The 20542-nt window shown below is 51.4% G+C and overlaps 2 protein-coding genes across 7 annotated transcripts; both read left to right on the plus strand.

The window, feature by feature from the left end:
* Window positions 1-56: 56 nt before the first annotated feature.
* On the plus strand, window positions 57-11105 carry Atg9a (autophagy related 9A). 6 transcript variants are annotated; one of them, XM_040753275.1, is made up of 16 exons: window positions 59-232; window positions 1120-1177; window positions 1569-1700; window positions 1826-1869; window positions 2612-2676; window positions 3962-4123; window positions 4258-4399; window positions 5350-6098; window positions 6181-6334; window positions 6440-6619; window positions 7025-7273; window positions 7461-7639; window positions 7747-7864; window positions 9031-9253; window positions 9410-9555; window positions 10043-11105. In XM_040753275.1, exons 3-16 carry the CDS (start codon window positions 1598-1600, stop codon window positions 10046-10048), a joined length of 2520 nt encoding a protein of 839 aa, XP_040609209.1. In that variant the 5' UTR covers window positions 59-232; window positions 1120-1177; window positions 1569-1597; the 3' UTR covers window positions 10049-11105. The 6 variants fall into 6 exon arrangements, with proteins under 6 accessions (XP_040609214.1, XP_040609213.1, XP_040609209.1 ...); XM_040753274.1 differs by having other exon boundaries at window positions 1123-1177; XM_040753278.1 differs by lacking the exon at window positions 59-232 and adding an exon at window positions 329-569.
* Window positions 11106-11561: 456 nt separating this feature from the next.
* On the plus strand, window positions 11562-20442 carry Abcb6 (ATP binding cassette subfamily B member 6 (Langereis blood group)). Its single transcript, XM_040753273.1, has 19 exons — window positions 11562-12409; window positions 12697-12834; window positions 13644-13824; window positions 13980-14081; window positions 14264-14447; window positions 15508-15629; window positions 16097-16206; window positions 17076-17141; window positions 17307-17432; window positions 17590-17666; window positions 17756-17819; window positions 17919-18004; window positions 18221-18278; window positions 18498-18602; window positions 19180-19354; window positions 19485-19597; window positions 19814-19908; window positions 19992-20060; window positions 20174-20442. The coding sequence occupies exons 1-19, from the start codon at window positions 11861-11863 to the stop codon at window positions 20280-20282; spliced, it is 2529 nt and encodes an 842-aa protein (XP_040609207.1). The 5' UTR covers window positions 11562-11860; the 3' UTR covers window positions 20283-20442.
* Window positions 20443-20542: the final 100 nt, after the last annotated feature.

A 20542-nucleotide genomic window follows, 5' to 3' on the forward strand; every position in this document is an offset into this window, starting at 1 on the left:
GCCAAGAATTGGCCACCATGTCTCCACCCCCTTTGTTTATTGGCCAGACTGGCTGCGGGTGACAGTGAATGACAGACGGAGGGCCTAGCGCTCCCGGTCTGGCCGAGCCCAGAAGAACAGACCGGGCTTCTGGAATCGCCCGGGTCGCGGTTCCTGCGGTGACACGCGAGGCTGGTAACTGGAATCCCCAGACCCAGGCCCAAGCTCGCCAAGGGTGCCCACAGATCCCCAAGTGAGCTCGCGATGCGTAACGAGGGAAGGGGAACCGCGGGCGGGCCGGGGGCGCGCAGCCAGAATGTTTTGATAGAGGGCGCGCGCGGCCAGGGGAGCGCGCGTGCGCCGGGGCCGCGCGCCGGGTTGTCCGCTGTTGGGAGCCTAGCCCCCGGCCTGGGGCCGGGCGACCCTGGGGCGCGCTGTGCTCGGGTCTAGGTGGCTGGGTTTGGGGAGGCATCCCAGCCCATCAGGGTTATCAGCTGTAGGTCTGGCTCGACCCCTCCACCATCCACAAACACCCCTAAGCACAGGCTCTTCCTGGGGAGATCCATGGGCCCAGGGTCTACACCGACCAGGTGAGTGTTTTTCCTGAGGGATAGGGCTTTCGATAACCTAGGGACTCCTTCAGGGACCAGATCGGACCAAAATCCACCGTCCCTAGAGTCTTCGCTGATTTGGAGTATACCATACCCTTGACCCCACCTGGCTCTAGGCACCTGGGGAACCCACTTATTCAACCAGGATCTGGAGACTACATAGACTGGAAATTTCCCATCCAGAAACCATGCCTACCTAGGTCTTTGATGTTAGGGAAGCAGAAGGGGTTGTTCAGAAAAATCTTAAGACTCTTGTTGGGATTTTCTGGACTCAAAAGCATGCCTGATTTCTGAAGTTGAGGTAGACTGTATAGACTTGGGCCTGTCCTGATCAGTCTGCACAGGGTCAGAGCATTTAGTTATCCCTGGGTATCCTAGAAGTAGATGAATGGTCCTACATAGAATATCCAGGAGAGGTCTGTCACAACTAAAGGTGCCCTCCTTTTAGTGGAGCTTGGCTGGGTGGGAGGGTTGGATTCCTGTCTGTCCCAACTCCCCACTCTTTGAGGCCTGACACCTTTTCCTCCAGCAGCTGTCCAACCAGGGCATCCAGGACTGGCGTGGAGCAGAAACTGTCCATGGAGCTGGTAGGGCCATGTGCTTATCTTAAACATTTGTTTACAAAAATACTTCCAAACTGTTAGTCTCTGGAGAGACCAGGGTTTCCAGGAGGGGCAGGGGAGGAAATGTTCTCTTCACTGGACAGAAGATGAAGCAGTTCGCCCCACACCAAAGGGGGCAGATTCTGGCACAGTAGCCACCCAGTAAAGGTTCTGGGAATGGATGACCAGAATTAAGGGCCCTCAAGTCCCACACTTACTGTTCCTCCAGGGTTATTATTCCTGCTTGTTTCTGAGCTAAGGAAGTTAGTGTTACAGACAAATCCCAAGGATTCTTTCTCATTCCTTCTGGCCTGGTGGGCAGGACAGAAAGCAGGCAGTGCCTGATCTGATACAGGTTCTTCTTCCCCAATGGCAGGTTAACAAGCTGGACAGGTGGCTGTGGTGATGGCACAGTTTGACACCGAATATCAGCGCCTAGAGGCCTCCTATAGCGATTCGCCCCCAGGGGAAGAGGACCTGTTGGTGCACGTGGCTGAGGGGAGCAAATGTGAGTTTAGGGACTTGACAACCAGAGCAGGGGCATGGGCGGAAGTTACTGGGAGAACCCTGAGGGGGCAGGGTGGCAGGGGGACAGTTACTTCAGGGATCTGACATCTGACCACTGCTCTACAGCACCTTGGCACCACATCGAAAACCTTGACCTCTTCTTCTCTCGAATATCCTTTATGTCTCTGTGATGGAGCTGCTCTGGGACCGTTTCACCTTTCTCTGAGCTAGGTTCCTGATGGGAAATGGGGATGAGTTCCACTCCAGCCCATGGAAGGGGAAATGAAACTCGTTGTGAAATAACGATTGTTAAAAGTAATGATACAGCAGGGCGGTGGTGGTACACGCCTTTAATCCCAGCACTAGGGAGGCAGAGGCAGGCAGATCTCTGTGAGTTCGAGGCCTCCAAAACAATACAGAGAAACCCTGACTCGTAAAAAAAAAAAAAAGTAATGATAACAGCTGGGCAATAGTGTCACACACCTTTCCTCCCGGCACTTGGGAGGCGGAGCAGGTAGATCTCTGAGTTCAAGGGCAGTCAGTCTGGTGTGCAGTTCAGAGTTCCAAGACAGCCAAGGCTACACAGAGAAATCTGTCTTGAAAAAAAAAGATAACGATACCTCATATTTACTTTATGCACTTATGTTCTAAGGATCGTTAATGGTAATGATGTCTTTTGACTCTGTCATTTCTGTGTCATTTTGAATGCATTTTCTTACACTTAATAATCCTAAAAGATAAGTATGTCTGCTATTAATTTGCCGTTGTAAAAAAGCTCAGAGTAGTAACTTGTTAAAGGTCACACTCCAGAAAGTTATAGATCCAGGACTTCAGCTTGGGAATGTGATGACATCAAAATCTTGTGTTCTTAAGTGTCTGTGCTTCCTGGCCATTTGTTCTTAACACTCACACGTTTATAATCTGCATCAGAAGAATGGCTTCACGTGTATGCTCATTGGAGAGATTTTTGAACTCATGTAAGTATACAAAGGGATGGGTACTGTGGTAAAGGAATACATATCCCCATCTTCCCTTTTGCTCATCATGCCTGCCAATCCAACTCAATCCTAGGCTCCAACTCTTTACAGCTAAGGACCAGCATGGTATCAAAATCTACAGCCTCACCTCTTGCAAGAAGAGCTTCCCAGGTTATCTCTTTCATGACAACTTACAACTCACTCTCAAGGCTGTAGGATCTATGTGGTTCAGTCAGGAGGTATTAGGCTGTAGTTGAAGAAAGAGCCTGTGTTCTGTCTGACTACACATTGCCTCTGTTGCGGGTTAGAGAGCCTTTTCAGTAGGGAGCAATACTCTGGTGCTGTTGCGGGTTAGAGAGCCTTTTCAGTAGGGAGCAATACTCTGGTGTTGCCAGAGGGGGAGGAGGTAGGAAGAGTGGGGGTTTGTTTGCTTGTTTGTTTGTTTGTTTGAAACAGGGTTTCTTCCTGTATCCCTGGCTTTCCGGGAACTCCCTTTGTAGACTGGGCTGGCCTTGAACAGAAATTTACCTGCTTGATTTAACTCAAGTCTGGGATGAACTACCACACCCAGCAGAATGGGACTTCTTTTGTTGTTGTTGTTGTTGATGTTTTTCATAATGATAAGAAAGGAATTCACGCCGGGCGTTGGTGGCACACGCCTTTAATCCCAGCACTGGGGGAGGCAGAGGCAAGTGGAACTCTGTGAGTTTGAGGCCAGCCTGGTCTACAAAGTGAGTTCCATTACAGCCTCCAAAGCCACAGAGAAACCCTGTCTGGAAAAAAAAAAAAAAGGAATTCACTAACTGGGCCTCCCAGGACTTGGGAGACAGAGGTAAGGAGGATCTCTGAGTTTGAGGCCAGCCTGGTTCTACTACAAAGCAAGTTCCAGGACAGCAGGACTGTTATACAAAGAAACCCTGTTTTGAAACACACACACACACACACACACACACACACACACACACACACACACACACACACACACACACCCATAGGCCATAATCAGAAAACCTCTGAAAATCAAGTCCAATGATGGTTGCAGATTATCATGATGTGAAAATATTGCTTGGTGCTTCTGTGGCACCTAATCCTAAGAGGAAAATACAGGAGTCAATTTGTGCCTGAAATGTCTTATGAGATTGAGCAGTTGACAGAGGTCATTAGGCAGTCTCCAGCCCCTTTGATTTCCCACCCTGCTCGGTGGTTCCCAGGCTCACCGCTTCTCCACTTTATTTCGCCGGCACCTCTTTGACTTGTCGTCCATCCCTTCTTTCCAACTTCCCAGGCAGTTCCTCTTTGTGGTTGCCTTCACCACCTTCCTGGTTAGTTGTGTGGACTACGACATCCTATTTGCCAACAAGATGGTGAACCACAGTCTTCATCCTACTGAGCCCGTCAAGGTCACTCTGCCAGATGCCTTTTTGCCTGCCCAAGTCTGTAGTGCCAGGTAAGGATGAAGGCCCTGAGATACTGCCATTGAGTAGAGACTGGAGTGGGATATGAGGCAGCAACTCACTGTCAGAACATGTTGCAAAGACTCTAACCTCAAGGACCCTACCTCCCTTTCTGTTTCCCTACCAGGATTCAGGAAAATGGCTCACTCATCACTATCCTGGTCATTGCTGGTGTCTTCTGGATCCACCGGCTTATCAAATTCATATATAACATTTGCTGCTATTGGGAGATACACTCCTTCTACCTGCATGCTCTACGTATCCCCATGGTAAGAGCAGAAGTTGGGCCATTAGCAACACAGCCTAAGATATCTTAGGAAGGATGAGGTAGACGTATTTGAGCATCTCATGTCCATAGCTGTCACTGGCAGGTGCGGTAGTCAACATTCTGTTAACGTGAAAAAATATCTGAGATAATCAGTGTATTGTAGACCAAAGTTTCTGTTCTGCCTGGTCCCACTGCCCTGCAGGCCCAAATAAACACACAGAAACTTTTATTAATTAGAAACTGTTTGGCTGATGGCTCAGGCTCCTTACTGGCTGTCTGTCTCTTATTTATTAACCTATTTTTACTAATCTAAGTATTCCCACGTGCTCTTGACTTACCCAGTGATGCCCCGGCATGTTACTCCTTCTGCCTCTACATGGTGTCTCCCCAGTGGCTCCTCTGCCTTCCTCTCCCCAGCCTTCTGGTCTGCTAGCCCTGCCTATGCTTCCTGCCTGGCTACGGGGACAAATCAACCAATGAGAAACATATACAGAAGGACACCCTCCATCAGTGTATAAAGACAAAAGATTGATTTGGGCTCTGTTTTGGAGATATGAGTCTGCAGTTGGTTGGTCCAGTTTCTTTGGTGCCTTTGGTGAGGCATTATGTCATGGCAAGAGCACATGACAGAAGAATCCTGTTCACCTCATGTCTGCCAGGAAGTAAAGACGAAGGCAGGAAGGGGCAGGATCCAAAGTCCCCGTTATCTCCTCCAAGAGCAGCCCCCATGACCTAATTTAATCCCTCTAGCTGTACCTCTTATGCATTCTACCACTTGCTAATAGTACCACTGGCTGGGGACCAAGCCCTTAACACATGGGCCCTTGAGGGGCATCCCTGATCTGAACTAGCACAGCAGGTCAGGAAACCTCTCTCATCTAAGCACGTGGTCTGGGTGGAGCAAAGGGTTCAGGTAACATCTCGTGTGCTCTTGTCCACCCTGCCCTGCAGTCGGCCCTCCCCTATTGCACATGGCAGGAAGTGCAGGCCCGGATTGTGCAGACGCAGAAGGAGCATCAGATCTGCATCCACAAGCGTGAGCTGACAGAGTTGGACATCTACCATCGCATCCTGCGTTTCCAGAACTACATGGTGGCCCTGGTGAACAAATCCCTCCTGCCCCTGCGCTTCCGCCTGCCTGGCCTTGGAGAGGTTGTCTTTTTTACCCGTGGTCTCAAGTACAACTTTGAGCTGATCCTCTTCTGGGGACCTGGTTCTCTGTTCCTCAATGAGTGGAGCCTCAAGCCTGAGTACAAACGTGGGGGACAACGGCTCGAGCTGGCCCAGCGCCTCAGCCACCGCATCCTGTGGATTGGTATCGCCAACTTCCTGCTGTGTCCCCTCATCCTCATCTGGCAGATCCTCTATGCCTTCTTCAGCTATGCTGAGGTGCTGAAGAGGGAGCCAGGGGCCCTGGGAGCACGTTGCTGGTCACTGTATGGCCGTTGCTACCTCCGCCACTTCAACGAGCTGGAACACGAGCTGCAGTCCCGCCTCAACCGTGGCTACAAGCCTGCCTCCAAGTACATGAATTGCTTCTTGTCGCCCCTGCTGACTCTGCTGGCCAAGAACGGTGCCTTCTTCGCTGGCTCTATCCTGGCTGTGCTCATCGCTCTCACTATCTACGATGAAGATGTGTTGGCTGTGGAGCATGTCCTCACTACCGTCACACTTCTGGGAGTCACGGTGACCGTGTGCAGGTGTGCCAGGGCAGTGGGTGGGAATAAGCAGACTGGCATTCTGGGAAAGGCTTATGTCTTACCGTGAACCCGATCCTACTAGGTCCTTCATCCCAGACCAGCACATGGTGTTCTGCCCCGAGCAGCTGCTCCGAGTGATCCTTGCTCATATCCACTACATGCCTGACCACTGGCAGGGTAATGCCCACCGCTCGCAGACCCGGGACGAGTTTGCCCAGCTCTTCCAGTACAAGGCAGTGAGTGGAGTTGGAGTTAGGGCTTGCTAGAAACTGACTGGTGTCTTGGTGATGAGGACTGGGCTGTCTCCTGCTTGCTTGTAACCTTAGTCCCCTCCCTTCTAGGTGTTCATCTTGGAGGAGTTGCTGAGTCCCATCGTCACGCCCCTCATTCTCATTTTCTGCCTACGCCCCCGGGCCCTGGAGATAATAGACTTCTTCCGCAACTTTACAGTAGAGGTCGTTGGTGTTGGAGACACCTGCTCCTTTGCTCAAATGGACGTTCGCCAGCATGGTCATCCTCAGGTACCGAGCAAGGGAGGTCAGGGCAGATGCTCAGGGACAGTGTTGGCTCATAGTAACCTTGGGAAAACTGCCTAAAGCTATCCTTTCGGGACCAGCAAAGCACCAAAGGGTAGCCCTGCAGGTGGGGCATCGCTGCACCAGGGACACAATGGTCAACAGGAATCTGGCTGGATCCCAGCCTTGATTTGAACCATCAGCCATGTTCCCTTGAGAAAAGTGCAATACTAGTAGCTGATCCAGTATGTGGCCACTCCTGGGGTGGGCATCGGGGTTACTAGGCAGATATGACAATGCACTGAAGTCACGATCTTCCAGAGCCAAGGCCTCTTCCCAGCAGGAAAGATTGCTGTAAGGAAGGGTTCCTGTAAGCACCCAGGCCTGCTTACTGCCTTCTCTCTTGCACAGTGGCTGTCTGGAGGGCAGACCGAGGCCTCGGTGTACCAGCAGGCTGAGGACGGGAAGACAGAGTTGTCACTCATGCACTTTGCCATCACTAACCCTGGCTGGCAGCCACCCCGTGAGAGCACAGCTTTCCTGGGCTTCCTCAAGGAGCAGGTTCAGCGAGATGGAGCAGCTGCTGGCCTTGCCCCAGGTGGTCTGCTCCCTGAGAATGCCCTTTTCACGTCCATCCAGTCCCTACAGTCTGAGTCTGAGGTGTGTATCTGGGGTCCGGGCGGTGGGCACAGTGGATTCCGGTGAGAGGAATAAGCACGGGACATAGGGTGACAGGGTGGAAGGTTGCCTCTGTTCAATCTGGGCCATTGGGTCCTGAGGTTCAGGACATTAGAGGCCTCACCCTACCCTGAGAATTTTGTTCACCCCCCCCCCTTTTTTTTCATAGCCCCTGAGCCTTATTGCAAATGTGGTAGCTGGCTCATCCTGCCGGGGACCCCCACTGTCCAGAGACCTGCAGGGCTCCAGGCACAGGGCTGAAGTTGCTTCTGCCCTTCGATCCTTCTCCCCACTACAACCTGGACAGGCTCCCCAAGGCCGGGCTCCCTGCACCATGACAGGCTCTGGGTGAGTGGTGGCAGGTCATGATGGGAGGGCATGGCAGTCGCCCACAGAAACGTTTTTAGATCTTGAAAATGTTGATGACTGCTCTCTGTCTACGCTGGGAGGGACAGAGTGGACGCCAGGACAGCCAGCTCCGGGAGCAGTGTGTGGGAAGGACAGCTGCAGAGCCTGGTGCTGTCAGAGTACGCGTCCACGGAGATGAGCCTCCATGCCCTCTATATGCACCAGGTGAGTGGGCCGCTGAACAACAGCACACCTCAGCCCTTCTCTGCCTCTTATGCGCTCTGTAGTCTCCATTTTCACTTATGTCCTTTTAATGGTATCTTTAGCCAAGAGTGCTCTCCTGTTTCCTAGAGACCTCTCTCCTCCTCCTCCTCACTCCAAGACTTTTTAATGGTAATCAGTAAAAGCCGCCTGCCTCTGCTTTCCTGAATCTCATTTTTTTTTTCAGTATTGAGGATTGAACTTAGGACCCTGGACATGCTAGGCAAGCACTGAGCTATATCCTCAGCCTTCTTTTTCTTTACTGTTGTGAAAGCCATTTTCACTAAGTTAGCTAGACTGGCTTTGAACTTGTAATCTTCCTTCCATAGCCTCCCAAGTAGCTGGGGATTACATGCCTGTGCATCTAGACCTAGCTTCTCCTCCTAATCTTTTTCCTTCCCTTTCTTTCTCTCCTCCTGTCTTCCCTCCTTCCTTTTTTTCTTCACTTTTTAGAGAAATCTAGCTCTTGACTATGTAGACCAGACGGGCCTCATTCCTGCTACCTCGTGTTGAGCTATCACATACACAGCTGCCTCCTAAGTTTTCTTGTTCTGTTTTTCTCCATAGCATCTTGGTGCTATCTGAGGGGTTTTTTGTCTTTATTTAATAGTTTATGATCATTTTTTCCTCCTCACCATCAACACTAGTGTACGACCCCCACAAGGACCGGCAGTTCTGTTTGTTCGCTACCATGTTGAGTACCTAAAACAGCACCTGACTCTTAGACCCTCTGTTAGCTTGTTCTTAATCAGAGAGTGGGTAAAATCAGTTGGGGTGTAGCTCAGTTAGTGGAGTGCTTACCTAGCATATACAGGGTCAGGGGTTCCATCCCCAGCATTGCCTAAATATCTATAATCCCAGGGGGGATGATGTTAGGAGGATCAGAAATTGAAGATCATTCTCAATGATATGTTGAGTTCAGGGTCAACCTGAGCTACTCAAGAGACTTTTCCAGGGGTCTCCGTAGAGCATCGCACATCTGCTGTACACTACTAACATCTTAGATGCTGTGCGTGTAAGATTGTAGGGGAGGGTGTGTGAGTGGGAATGGAAGATACTGTGGTGGGTACAGCTGTTTCAGATAGACATCCTCCTGTCCCCAACTAATCAGCCCCCCACCACTTCTCCAGCTCCACAAGCAGCAGACCCAGGCTGAGCCTGAGCGGCATGTGTGGCACCGCCGGGAGAGTGATGAGAGTGGAGAGAGTGCCCCTGAAGAGGGGGGAGAGGGTGCCCGGGCCCCCCAACCTATCCCCCGATCTGCCAGCTATCCCTGTGCTACACCCCGGCCTGGAGCACCCGAGACCACCGCCCTGCATGGCGGCTTCCAGAGGCGCTACGGGGGCATCACAGGTATCCAACTGGGAGTACAGAAGCAAAGAGGTCTCCACGAAGGGTGGTTCTTTAGAAGGAGAAAGATACCAATGGGACGGGATCCAAGGAGACTAACCCTCCAAATAGTTCCCCAAGCCTTCACATTGCTTTTTGTGTTCTTGCTTCTCTGTACAGATCCCGGCACAGTGCCCCGGGCTCCCTCTCACTTCTCTAGGCTGCCCCTGGGAGGATGGGCAGAGGATGGGCAGCCGGCATCAAGACATCCTGAGCCCGTCCCAGAGGAGGGCTCGGAGGATGAGCTGCCCCCACAGGTGCACAAGGTAAGGGCTCCGAGGCCAAGAACAGCTCAACTGCCACCAGTGGTGACGTCTAGATTGAAACAACTTCCCCTGTAAAACAAAGTATCTCCCACTCGGGGCATGGTGTTGTCCACTCCCTTTCAAAACACTTTCTTGAGGCTAGAGACATGGCTTGGTGTTTAAGAACACTGGGTGCTCTTTCAGAGGACCTGGGTTCAACTTCCAGCACCCTCATGGTGGATCAAACCCATCTATAACTTCAGTCTCAGGGAATCAGATGTCTTCTTGTCTCCACAGGCGCTGTACATATGTGATTCACAGATTTGCATGCTGACAAAACACCCATATACACATAATAAATTTTTTAAAAAAAACTTCCTTTTACTGCTCTGAAGTTCAAGGCTTACTCCCCAGGCTTCCAGCTTTTTATTTCCTTTATTTCTAGACTCCTCTGAGGCAAGAAGACAGCTGAAGATTATCTCTACTCCTAGTCATTTTCTCTCCACAGGTATAGACAAGGCAGAAGAGGGTTCCCATGCTCTAGGATGGAGGCAACAGCTGCCCTGCCAACCGTCTGCCTGCCATGAGAGGCTTCTCTGAGTGTCGCCTGGCCCCACGTGTGTGGTGTTTGTGTGTCCCTACCTGGCCAAGGGAGGTGCCAACACTGGGCTTGCCAGAGCCCAAGAAGAATTGGAGGCCTCGGGACTAGGGGCACACACGACTCTAGCCTGGTCCCCAGGACTCCCTTGGCTCAGAGTGTGGTGCTAGAAACTGGTCCGCAGCCCACTCCCAGCACTGCCATGTCTGCATCCACCCTGCAAGCCTCCAGAGGGCTTCCTACCACGGTCGCTGCCAAGCAGAAGAACCTGTGCCAGCTGTGGAGTGGGGAGGCAGGGCCCGAAGCCTGACCCCCGAAGCCTAGCCTCCGTCTGGAATAGCTGAGCAGACCAGGCTGTGGCCCTTACCTCACGCTCAGTCCTCACCAGTGCTACGGCCAGCTCACTCCCAGCTCCCGGCACATCTCTGGCATGTGTGCTGCTTACTCTTCTCTTTCGCTTGCCCCTTCTGTTTGGCTTTTGCTTTTTTGTCGGGGTGAGAGCTGGCGCTCCCAGCTCCCCTCACACTGTCTTTTGACACTAAGATGGAAGGTATCTAAATGGCAGGAACAGGAGGAAAAGTCATTACTGCCCTCTTCAACTTTCAGGGTGGGCACTTGGGAGTGTGAGGCCTTCCTGGGCCCCCTGCTGCTGCTTGTACTTCTGCCACCTGCGTAGGGGACTGACAGGGCAGGCCTGTGACCTCAGTCACCTGTATCCCAGCAAGAGAGCTCTGCCCTGCCCTCACTCCCCTAAAGGAGGATGGAGGCAAAACGGACTCGCCTAGCCTAGGGCTTTGACATTGCATGCTGGGATCCAGCTCCTGTCCTTCCCCCACACCCCCTTTCCCAGCTCTGCTCGACCGCGGGAGGTAAACTATGCCGAAGGTGGTGCCCTCTGCTGTCGCAGGCCACAGCAGAACAGGGTGGGAAACCCTGTACAGCTTGATAACCCTTAATAAAGAAGGGACTTTGATCGGGTTGTGGCTTCTTTTTCTCACGCAGCGTCTGGGCTCTTAGGACTGTAAGAGAGACCTGGGTGGGAGACTCTGGAAACCAGTAGAGCGGAGGCACCGCGGGGATACAGAGCTGGAGCTCAGAGAAGGGCTGTTGTTTCCTGTGTATTTCAGTAGCTTGTTGATGTGCTAGGCTCAGGGTTTTGTCGCCGAAAACCTAAGTCATCCCGTTGGCTCATGCTTGAAATCCCAGTACTAGGAGGCTAAGACCAGGGAACGGAAGTGGTTCGAGACCAGTGTAATCGCTATTTAAAGAACGGGGGCGGGAGGCGCTGATTTTGATGGACAATTCTGCAGAGGTCAAGGTCTCCAGGTCAGATTTCCCGCCCTGAACACGTGACCCAGCCGGCTCTCAGCCCTTCTATTTGCGTTCCTCACGCTTGGCCAATGAGAACCCGGGGTAGGTCTCGTGGGCGGGGCCGCTGCCGTAAAGGGCACAACATTTTTGTGCTGCGCCTCTGGGCCTGAGGGTCCCATCTGCTAGCGAGTGGGAATCGATAAGGACGCCGTACGTGGCTTGCGTGAGTGTGCGTGGAGGTGACGCGTGCGCGGACAGGGTGGGCAGTGTGGCAGGTCCACGTGCGGCCCTCCCCGCAGCCCCAGCGGCGTAGCTCCATGTCCCAAAACACCCTGGCCTCCGCGGCTCTCTCTGAGTGGCCAGCCCACTCTCCGATACTGCAGTGACCTCGAGTTCGGCCAGCAACTACACATCGCCATGGTGACTGTGGGCAACTACTGCGAGGCCGAAGGGCCGCTGGGTCCGGCTTGGACTCAGAATGGCCTGAGTCCCTGCTTCTTCTTCACACTCGTGCCCTCGACACTCATGGCTCTGGGGGCACTGGCCTTGGTGCTGGTTCTTCCCTGCAGGCGTCGGGATGTGCCTTCTGGCACAGAGGAACTGTTTTGGGCGGCTGACTCTCGGGTGGCTCCCTATGCCCTGCAGCTGTTTCTGGCCACACTTCAGGTGGCGCTGCCCCTGGCCGGCCTGGCTGGCCGAGTGGGCACTGCCCGGGGGGTCCGCTTGCCAGGCTACCTCCTGCTGGCTTCCATGCTGGGGAGTCTGGCCAGCGCCTGTGGCTTGTGGTTGCTGGTGGCGGAACGGCGCCAGGCACGGCAGAGTTTGGCAATGGGCGTCTGGATGAAGTTCAGGCATAGCTCGGGTCTCCTGCTCCTCTGGACCGTGGCATTCGCAGCCGAGAACTTGGCCCTGGTATCGTGGAACAGCCCACAGTGGTGGTGGGCCAGGGCAGATCTGGGCCAGCAGGTGAGGGGCATTATGGGGCGGAGGCGAAGCACTGATGTTTGACAAGTACTGTTTCTGGACCTGCTGGCTCCATGCTTTAGGATGACTCTTTGAAGAAAAAATAATGGAGTGTCTGGCGGTGTCTGGAAGCTGATAGTCAACTGGTGGGGGTAGCCAGCTTTGAATGGGTGTGTCTGTGCTGAGTCACTGTGGTTTTATTAAAACCTGTTGCTAGGCCCCTGAGAAGCATCTGAGCGTTGTAAGAAGTAATACAATGGGGTTTACACCTGCACTTTGTTTCATTCTAGGTTCAGTTTGGCCTGTGGGTCCTGCGGTATGTGATCTCTGGAGGACTGTTTATCCTGGGGCTCTGGGCCCCTGGACTTCGCCCCCAGTCATACACCCTGCGGGTTCATGAAGAAGACCAAGATGTAGAAAGAAACCAGGTATGACAAGTTTGGTGGCCCCTGCCTTTAATTCCAAAACCAGGAAGATCTCTGGGTTGAAGGCCAGCCTGGTCTGCAAAGTGAGTTCCAGGACAGCCAGGGATGTTAAAGAAACCCTGTCTTGAAAAACCAAAAAGGAAAGCGGGGGGGGGGAGGGAGAGAGAGGAAGGAGCCAGGTATACCTAATTTTTTCAGTCAAGAGTATATCTTCGTGGCTGTGCTGGGGGTAGAACACAGTCCCTTGTAAATGTTTAGTTTTATTAGTCTTCCTGAATGAAATGGGCACAGCAAAGACACCAAACAGCCTCAGTGTGGGTGAAAGGGGAAAAGTGTATTCCAAATGACCAAGGCTGTCTTTGGGGAAAGCAGGGAGAAGCAACAGGGGTGTGTGAGAGAGGGTGTGTCTGCAAAGTTATATATGAGCTAGGGCGGGGCTTGTGAATAGGGCGGAGCTTAGAGGTTAGTGTTGGCATGCCAATAGGGACCATAGTCATACCTGAATTGTATAACTATGATGCCTATTTCGCCAGAGATCAGAATAACTCCTTTTAGCAAGTAGAACTATCTTCATGCCTCTGAGCAAATGCTGGCTTTTGTCTAAATGCCAAACTTTAGGAGAAGAAATTTCTTGGGGGGCCTGATCATCCCTATCCCCAGAGGTGAATTAGTCCTCATGCTGAAGCTCAATCTGCGACTCAGTGGCTTTCCTAGCTCTGAGAGGGACCACTTGTGACCCTCAGATGCCTGTGAACTGTGGTCCTGTCTGTCGTCCTTTTTTCTAATGCTCCACCTGTGTGTCATCTTCCTAGGCCCAATCCACAGACCGGACATCCACCTGGAGAGACCTCGGCAGGAAGCTTCGCCTACTGAGTAGCTACCTATGGCCTCGGGGGAGTCCAGCATTACAGTTCATTGTGCTCATCTGCCTTGGACTCATGGGGTTGGACCGAGCACTCAATGTGTTGGTCCCCATCTTCTATAGGGACATTGGTGAGGGGGTGGAAGAGTATGTTCAGCTTAGTGGTGGGGTGGCCCTTAGTGGGGAGGTTATAAAAAGATGGGAGCTGGGTGGTCAGAACCTGGGACAGTTTTGCCTTAGAGAGCCCTGGTTGTTGACAGTGAACCCCGATACCTTTAATCCACAGTGAACTTACTGACTTCGAAGGCTCCTTGGAGCTCTCTGGCCTGGACTGTTACCACCTATGTCTTCCTCAAGTTCCTCCAGGGGGGTGGCACTGGCAGTACAGGTATGAGGGACTCTGTCCTTACCCTGGCTGACATCAGTCTCTCCCATGGGAACTCCCACACTGTCCTGCTTCTGATTAATTATTTCCACAGGTTCCCTGGGCTCTTAGACCTCTCACATCTTGGTGTTGGGCTGATGTGTCTCTTCCCCCGAGACCCGCTAAGGCTTCCCTGGTCTCCCCAGGTTTCGTGAGCAACCTGCGGACCTTCCTGTGGATCCGGGTACAGCAGTTCACATCCCGAGGTGTGGAGCTGCGCCTCTTCTCCCATCTGCACGAGCTCTCACTGCGCTGGCACCTGGGCCGGCGCACAGGGGAGGTGCTTCGGGTTGTGGACCGGGGGACATCCAGCGTCACAGGACTGCTCAGGTGTGACGCCGAGTGTGGGAGGGGGGGCTGGGAAGACGGAGCTTGAACTGCTTTGCTCTCCTACCTGACTTGGTTTAAGGTCTTTTTGGCAAACCACAGGAAGAAGTAGGTCCCATAACTCAAATAATGCAGACTGATCACTCATGTGGTGGCACATGTCTATACTCCCAGTAGAAGCAGGAGGGTCGGGAGTTCAAGGCTAGCCTTGGCTACATAATGAGTTTGAGCCTGTCTTGGATGATTTAGGATTCTATCTCAAGAAACAAAAATGAGGGCTAGAGAGAAGGCTCAGCAGTTAAGAACACATACTGCTTTGCAGAGGACCTGAATTCAGTTCCCCAAACCTCTTGCCTCAGGCAGCTCACAACCGCCTGTCACTCTGACTCCAGATCTGACACTGTCTTCTGTCGTTCTAAGGCACCTCCCACACCCACCAACCATATGCATATAACTTAAAAAGAAATATAATGTTGATAGAACAAATCTTGAATTCCATTCATTTCTCCAGGGTTTCCCTGCTGTGTTTAGTATGTTAAGCCATGCTTTTATATTTTGTTTTAAATCTCTGAAGCTTCAGAACTAATATGCTATTGGTTTTTTTGTTGTTGTTGTTATTTTTGTTTGTTTTTTGTTTTTTCGAGACAGGGTTTCTCTGTGGCTTTGGAGGCCACCAATGCCTGGCTGTGCTATTGTTTTTTAAACCAAAAGATACCACAACATAGGTTCTTTCTCAAAATTGCTTTAACAAAACCGCCTGGAGGGCTGGGCATTGGTGTCGCATGCCTTTAATCCCAGCACTTGGGAGGCAGAGAAGCACTCTGTCCCTATCCTCAGCCCTGTCTTTACCCAGGCTAGCATTAAGCTTTCAGTCTTCCTGCCTAAATCTCTAGAGGGCTGGGTTTACAGGCCTTTGCCACCAAGCCTTATTAGTCATCTACCTCTTGAAAGGTATTTAGATTTGTTGCTGTTGAAAATGAAACACTACACTAAAATAAGTTCATAGAGATAAGATTGCTGGGTCTAAATCCTCAAACCTTGCTCTCACCTGACTTACTTCTAGCTACCTGGTGTTCAACATCATCCCCACCCTGGCTGACATCATTATTGGCATCATCTACTTCAGCATGTTCTTCAATGCCTGGTTTGGCCTCATTGTGTTCCTGTGCATGAGTCTTTACCTCTGTGAGTGCTGCCCAGGGAACCAACTCCTGAACTGGCTGTGAGCCCTACCCCAACTCAGCCTACTGACCTTCAGCAGGCTGAGGATTGGTGGCCTTAATTATGCTGTCTACTCCTGGTGCCATGGGAAGTCTACTCCCCTGTCAATGGTGAATCTTAGATGAAAGCCAGGGAAGGGTATGTATGTCACATTACGTCCTGGCTGTGTGACCAGTCAGGGAAAACTGTGTGGCATCTTCTTTACATGTGTTCATCAGAAGCATTTTCTACACGAGACTTTGCAAGACTACAAAGATATCTGCTTTCCTTGGCGAATGTACAGTTCTCACTCTTTCTGGGTCTAGGACCGTGGGTGCTAGCATAGGTTGTGCTAGCATTGGTGTGTGTGGCGCAGGGCATGGACATCTATTTTTGGCCTCAGCTGTTGGGGATGATGGGTTGCTCTTCTCCCCCCTGTCATTCTCTCCTAGTCCTGACTATTGTGGTCACTGAGTGGAGAGCCAAGTTTCGCCGTGCTATGAACACACAGGAAAACATCACCAGGGCACGAGCAGTGGACTCGCTGCTAAACTTTGAGACGGTAACAGAGGGAGCCCTAAGATGGTGGTGGGAAGCAAGGAGTGGTGGAGGAGCGTGATGATAAAGGAATTGGAGGGGACATTAGAAATTGGGAAGAAGCAGAGGTGGAGGAGCATGATGATAAAGGAATTGGAGGGGACATTAGAAATTGGGAAGAAGCAGAGGTGGAGGAGCGTGATGATAAAGGAATTGGAGGGGACATTAGAAATTGGGAAGAAGCAGAGGTGGAGGAGCGTGATGATAAAGGAATTGGAGGGGACATTAGAAATTGGGAAGAAGCAGAGGTGGAGGAGCGTGATGATAAAGGAATTGGAGGGGACATTAGAAATTGGGAAGAAGCAGAGGCAGGAAGAGTCTCTGAGTTCAAATCTTGCTTGGACAGCATAGTAAGTTCCAGGTCAACCAGCTACATAATAAAACCCCATTTCAAAAACATTTTCAAAAATTACTAAAAATAGCCGGGCGGTGGTGGCGCATGCCTTTAAATCCCAGCACTCGGGAGGCAGAGGCAGGCGGATCTCTGTGAGTTCGAGGCTGGGCTGGACCGATAGCCTCCAAAACAATACAGAGAAACCCTGTCTCGAAAAACAAAACAAAAAAAATTACTAAAAATAAATTTAAATGCCAGGCAGTGGCAGTACATATCTTTAATCCCAGCACTCAGAAGGCAGCACTCACAAGTGAATCTGTGAGTTCAAGGCCAGCCTGGTCTACAGACAGAGTATGCACCAGGATATCCAGGGCTACACAGAGAAACCTTGTCTCAAAAGACCAAAAAAATAAAAATAAAATAACTTTAGAAATTGGGAAGAAGGGATCTGGACTCTGGAGGGAATGATCCCACAATTCTGTGCTATGTGAACCCCTCAGGTGAAATACTACAATGCTGAGGGTTATGAAGTAGAACGCTACCGAGAGGCCATCATCAAGTATCAGGTGAGGATACTCATGTGAGCTGTCCTGTGTCATTAACAGGACTGAGAAGAGGGAAATCCAGGGGGTAAAGTTGAAGGTGCTTAGACCAGAGTGGGATTTGGTGGTGGTTGTCCCACAGGTCATTCCTCCCTCCTGTTTGTTTGTTTGTTTGTTTGTTGTCCTTAGGGTTTGGAGTGGAAATCAAGTGCTTCACTGGTTGTATTGAATCAGACCCAGAACTTGGTGATTGGGCTTGGGCTCCTGGCCGGCTCCTTACTTTGTGCATACTTTGTCAGTGAGCAGAAGTTGCAGGTGAGGCAGACTCATGAAAGAAAGGGTAGATGGCTGAGAAGCGGGGCCCTGAGGCCCGTGGGTGGCCGCCAGGCTCCTGGATAGGATGAAGATAAAGCGACAGCAAGAGCAACTTGCAGGCTTCCTGTGACACATTTGCTTCTGTGGGTCTCTACAGGTTGGGGACTTTGTGCTTTTTGGCACTTATATCACTCAACTGTACATGCCTCTCAACTGGTTTGGCACCTACTACAGGTAACCTGATCCCTGTCCCACATCTGCTCAGGGTGCACTGCTATTTCTCCGTTCCTTGAGCGAGCCCCAGCCTTCATTCATTTTTGCAGGATGATTCAGACTAACTTCATTGACATGGAGAACATGTTTGACTTGCTGAAAGAGGAAACAGAAGTGAGTAGCGCGAGGCGTGAGATAGGAGAGAGGGCATTTTCTTGTGTCTGGGATCCCAGGCCAGTGATGGTAGCACATGTTGATTGTGTTCTTCTCCAGGTGAAGGATGTTCCTGGAGCAGGGCCCCTTCGTTTTCATAAGGGCCAGATTGAATTTGAAAATGTACACTTCAGCTATGCTGATGGGTGAGCCCTGCCTTTATTCTCCCCCCCATCTACTTGTACACCACCTTCCTGACCCTCATCCTGCTCTGAAGCCCAGCTTTGCAATCCACCACTGAGGTATAGGGCACAGATCATAGGCAGGAGAGGGTAAGGACCATTAGTAGCTTTGGGGATGGAGAATCATCTACTAGTGTGATTCAGGAGATCCACTACTGAATTCACCATTCTTTCTTGCAGGCGGGAGACTTTACAGGATGTGTCCTTCACTGTGATGCCTGGACAGACGGTGGCTCTGGTGAGGGGAGACCTAGCTACTTGACCCGAATTCCTTGAGTTTCTCTCATTCAGTGTTGATGATGGCTCATCATGACCCAGGCTAGGCATTCAGAGCTTGGTTGTAACGGGCAACAAGATCAAATGTAGCAGCCTTCCTGGACCCTGGTGGCCTTTTAAAGAGGGAGCCTTAAAAGCCAGAGGGCCTGAGAATTTTCTTCCCATTTTTCCAATATAACAGGTGGGGCCATCTGGGGCTGGAAAGAGCACAATTTTACGCCTGCTGTTTCGCTTCTATGACATCAGCTCTGGCTGCATCCGAATAGATGGACAGGACATTTCACAGGTGAAGTTACTGTAGAGAAGACTGATCTAGGGATCTATGGAAGATCAACAAAGGGTAGGCATGCCTGAGATAACAGCCTTGCAGAAAAGCTAGGTCCTGGTATGGTCAGATGGTGCATGTAATCCCAGGATGGAGGATAGCAAGGTCAAGTTCTGCCAGAGCTACAAATGAGTTCAAGGCCAACCTGACTAACTCAGCCAGACCCTGTCTCCAAGTAAATGGGGGGGAGAGAGGAGTTGAAGCTTACTGAGCTAGCCAAGGCCCCTGGGTTTACTCCCCAGACCTCCAAAAGTTTAAGAACCTGGACCTTCTTAGTGTCATGTGACCGACAGTCACCCACGAAAGTAATCACAAGGACAGTGTGCCATGTGAAGTATGCATGTCTGTCTGTGAAGAGGCAGAAGCCATGTTTTCTGTTCATGAATGGGGAAGACTTGGAGAAATTGTGTGATTTGCCCACCCAACTAGGATTAGGGGTGGCCATGTCTAATCTTCCCCTAGGCAGCTTATCCCTGGTGCTTCCTGGAAGCCTGAAGGGGTCTCACAGGACAGGGTACTTTTGGTCTTTTGGACTCAGGTGACCCAGATCTCTCTCCGGTCTCACATTGGAGTTGTGCCCCAGGACACTGTCCTCTTCAATGACACCATTGCCAACAATATCCGCTACGGTCGCATCGCAGCTGGGGACAGTGAGGTAGAGGCCGCAGCTCAAGCTGCAGGCATTCACGATGCCATCCTGTCTTTCCCTGAAGGTGAGGTCTTTCTCCCTGCCCAGTGAAATCCTGCTGCTCCCTTGAATTCAGTTCCACCCTTTCCTTGCCTACCTGCCCAAGAAACCAAGTGTATTCACATGTGACGTGGGGAGATGCTTACTGTCCACAGGGTATGAGACGCAGGTGGGCGAGCGGGGACTGAAGCTAAGCGGCGGTGAGAAGCAGCGAGTGGCCATCGCCCGCACCATTCTTAAGGCTCCAGACATCATTCTGCTGGATGAGGTGAGGCCCCAACCCTGCCTGCCATTCTCCCATCCATGCTAAGCCACTTCCTGAGCAGTTCCCTACCTTGCAAAGGGAGCACCAGTCCATTTTTACAGAAAACATTTTGTAATTCATAAACCCAAACTATCCTTGAGGCCTCCACTAGGAGCCTGCATCCTCCTCTCCTTGGAGTCTCTGGGTAGCAAGACCATCTCACCCAAGCTCTTTCTGTAGGCAACATCAGCACTGGATACATCTAATGAGCGAGCCATCCAGGCCTCTCTGGCCAAAGTCTGCACCAACCGCACCACCATCGTAGTAGCACACAGGTACAGGACTACAGGGCTCCGATGGCTGGCCCACTGGACCACTTTGGATGGGGGTAGTAGATAACTGATGTCTGACCTCTCAGGCTCTCAACTGTGGTCAGTGCTGACCAAATTCTCGTCATCAAGGACGGCTGCATCATAGAGAGAGGAAGGTGAGCCATGCAGGATGAACAGGGCAGAGGCCGCTGGAGGGTGTCTCCCTCTGTTCTCTTTGAGATTGGGGTGAAGCCCATGGGTGAGACTTACACTTGCTTTATCATCCCAGGCACGAAGCTCTGTTATCCCAAGGTGGTGTGTATGCTGAGATGTGGCAGTTGCAGCAGAAAGGACAAGAAACTGTCTCTGAAGACTCTAAACCTCAGGACATAGCATAGTGACAAAAGTGACCTTTTCCCAAAAGCTAACTCAGGAGAAAAAGATGTGTTCCCTCTCTGGCCTATTTCATCCTGCTATAGGAGTTTGGTGCTTGCTATTGTAAGAGAAAGGGGTCTTCCAGAAAGCACTGTAAGGAAATAAATGGACTGTGCAACGATAGCTGTGTCTGGGTTGTGTGGGGGACTGCAAGGGGCCCTCTATCATTGAATTGAATGAACATTCCTGACACTGGTTATTCTAGGTTGGAGAGGAAAAAGAA

Source organism: Mesocricetus auratus, unplaced genomic scaffold (genome assembly GCF_017639785.1).
Source record: "Mesocricetus auratus isolate SY011 unplaced genomic scaffold, BCM_Maur_2.0 Super-Scaffold_100010, whole genome shotgun sequence".
Taxonomy (NCBI): domain Eukaryota; kingdom Metazoa; phylum Chordata; class Mammalia; order Rodentia; family Cricetidae; genus Mesocricetus; species Mesocricetus auratus.

Excerpts from the sequence above, each read along its gene's own strand:
- Atg9a (XM_040753279.1), top strand. The coding sequence starts at position 1,598 with ATGGCACAGTTTGACACCGAATATCAGCGCCTAGAGGCCTCCTATAGC. Across the intron at positions 1,701-1,825 it reads CGTGGCTGAGGGGAGCAAAT|CACCTTGGCACCACATCGAA; the intron begins GTGAGTTTAGGG and ends ACTGCTCTACAG. Across the intron at positions 6,620-7,024 it reads GCCAGCATGGTCATCCTCAG|TGGCTGTCTGGAGGGCAGAC; the intron begins GTACCGAGCAAG and ends TCTCTTGCACAG.
- Abcb6 (XM_040753273.1), top strand. The coding sequence starts at position 11,861 with ATGGTGACTGTGGGCAACTACTGCGAGGCCGAAGGGCCGCTGGGTCCG. Across the intron at positions 17,142-17,306 it reads AGGCCATCATCAAGTATCAG|GGTTTGGAGTGGAAATCAAG; the intron begins GTGAGGATACTC and ends TGTTGTCCTTAG. Across the intron at positions 19,598-19,813 it reads ACATCATTCTGCTGGATGAG|GCAACATCAGCACTGGATAC; the intron begins GTGAGGCCCCAA and ends CTCTTTCTGTAG.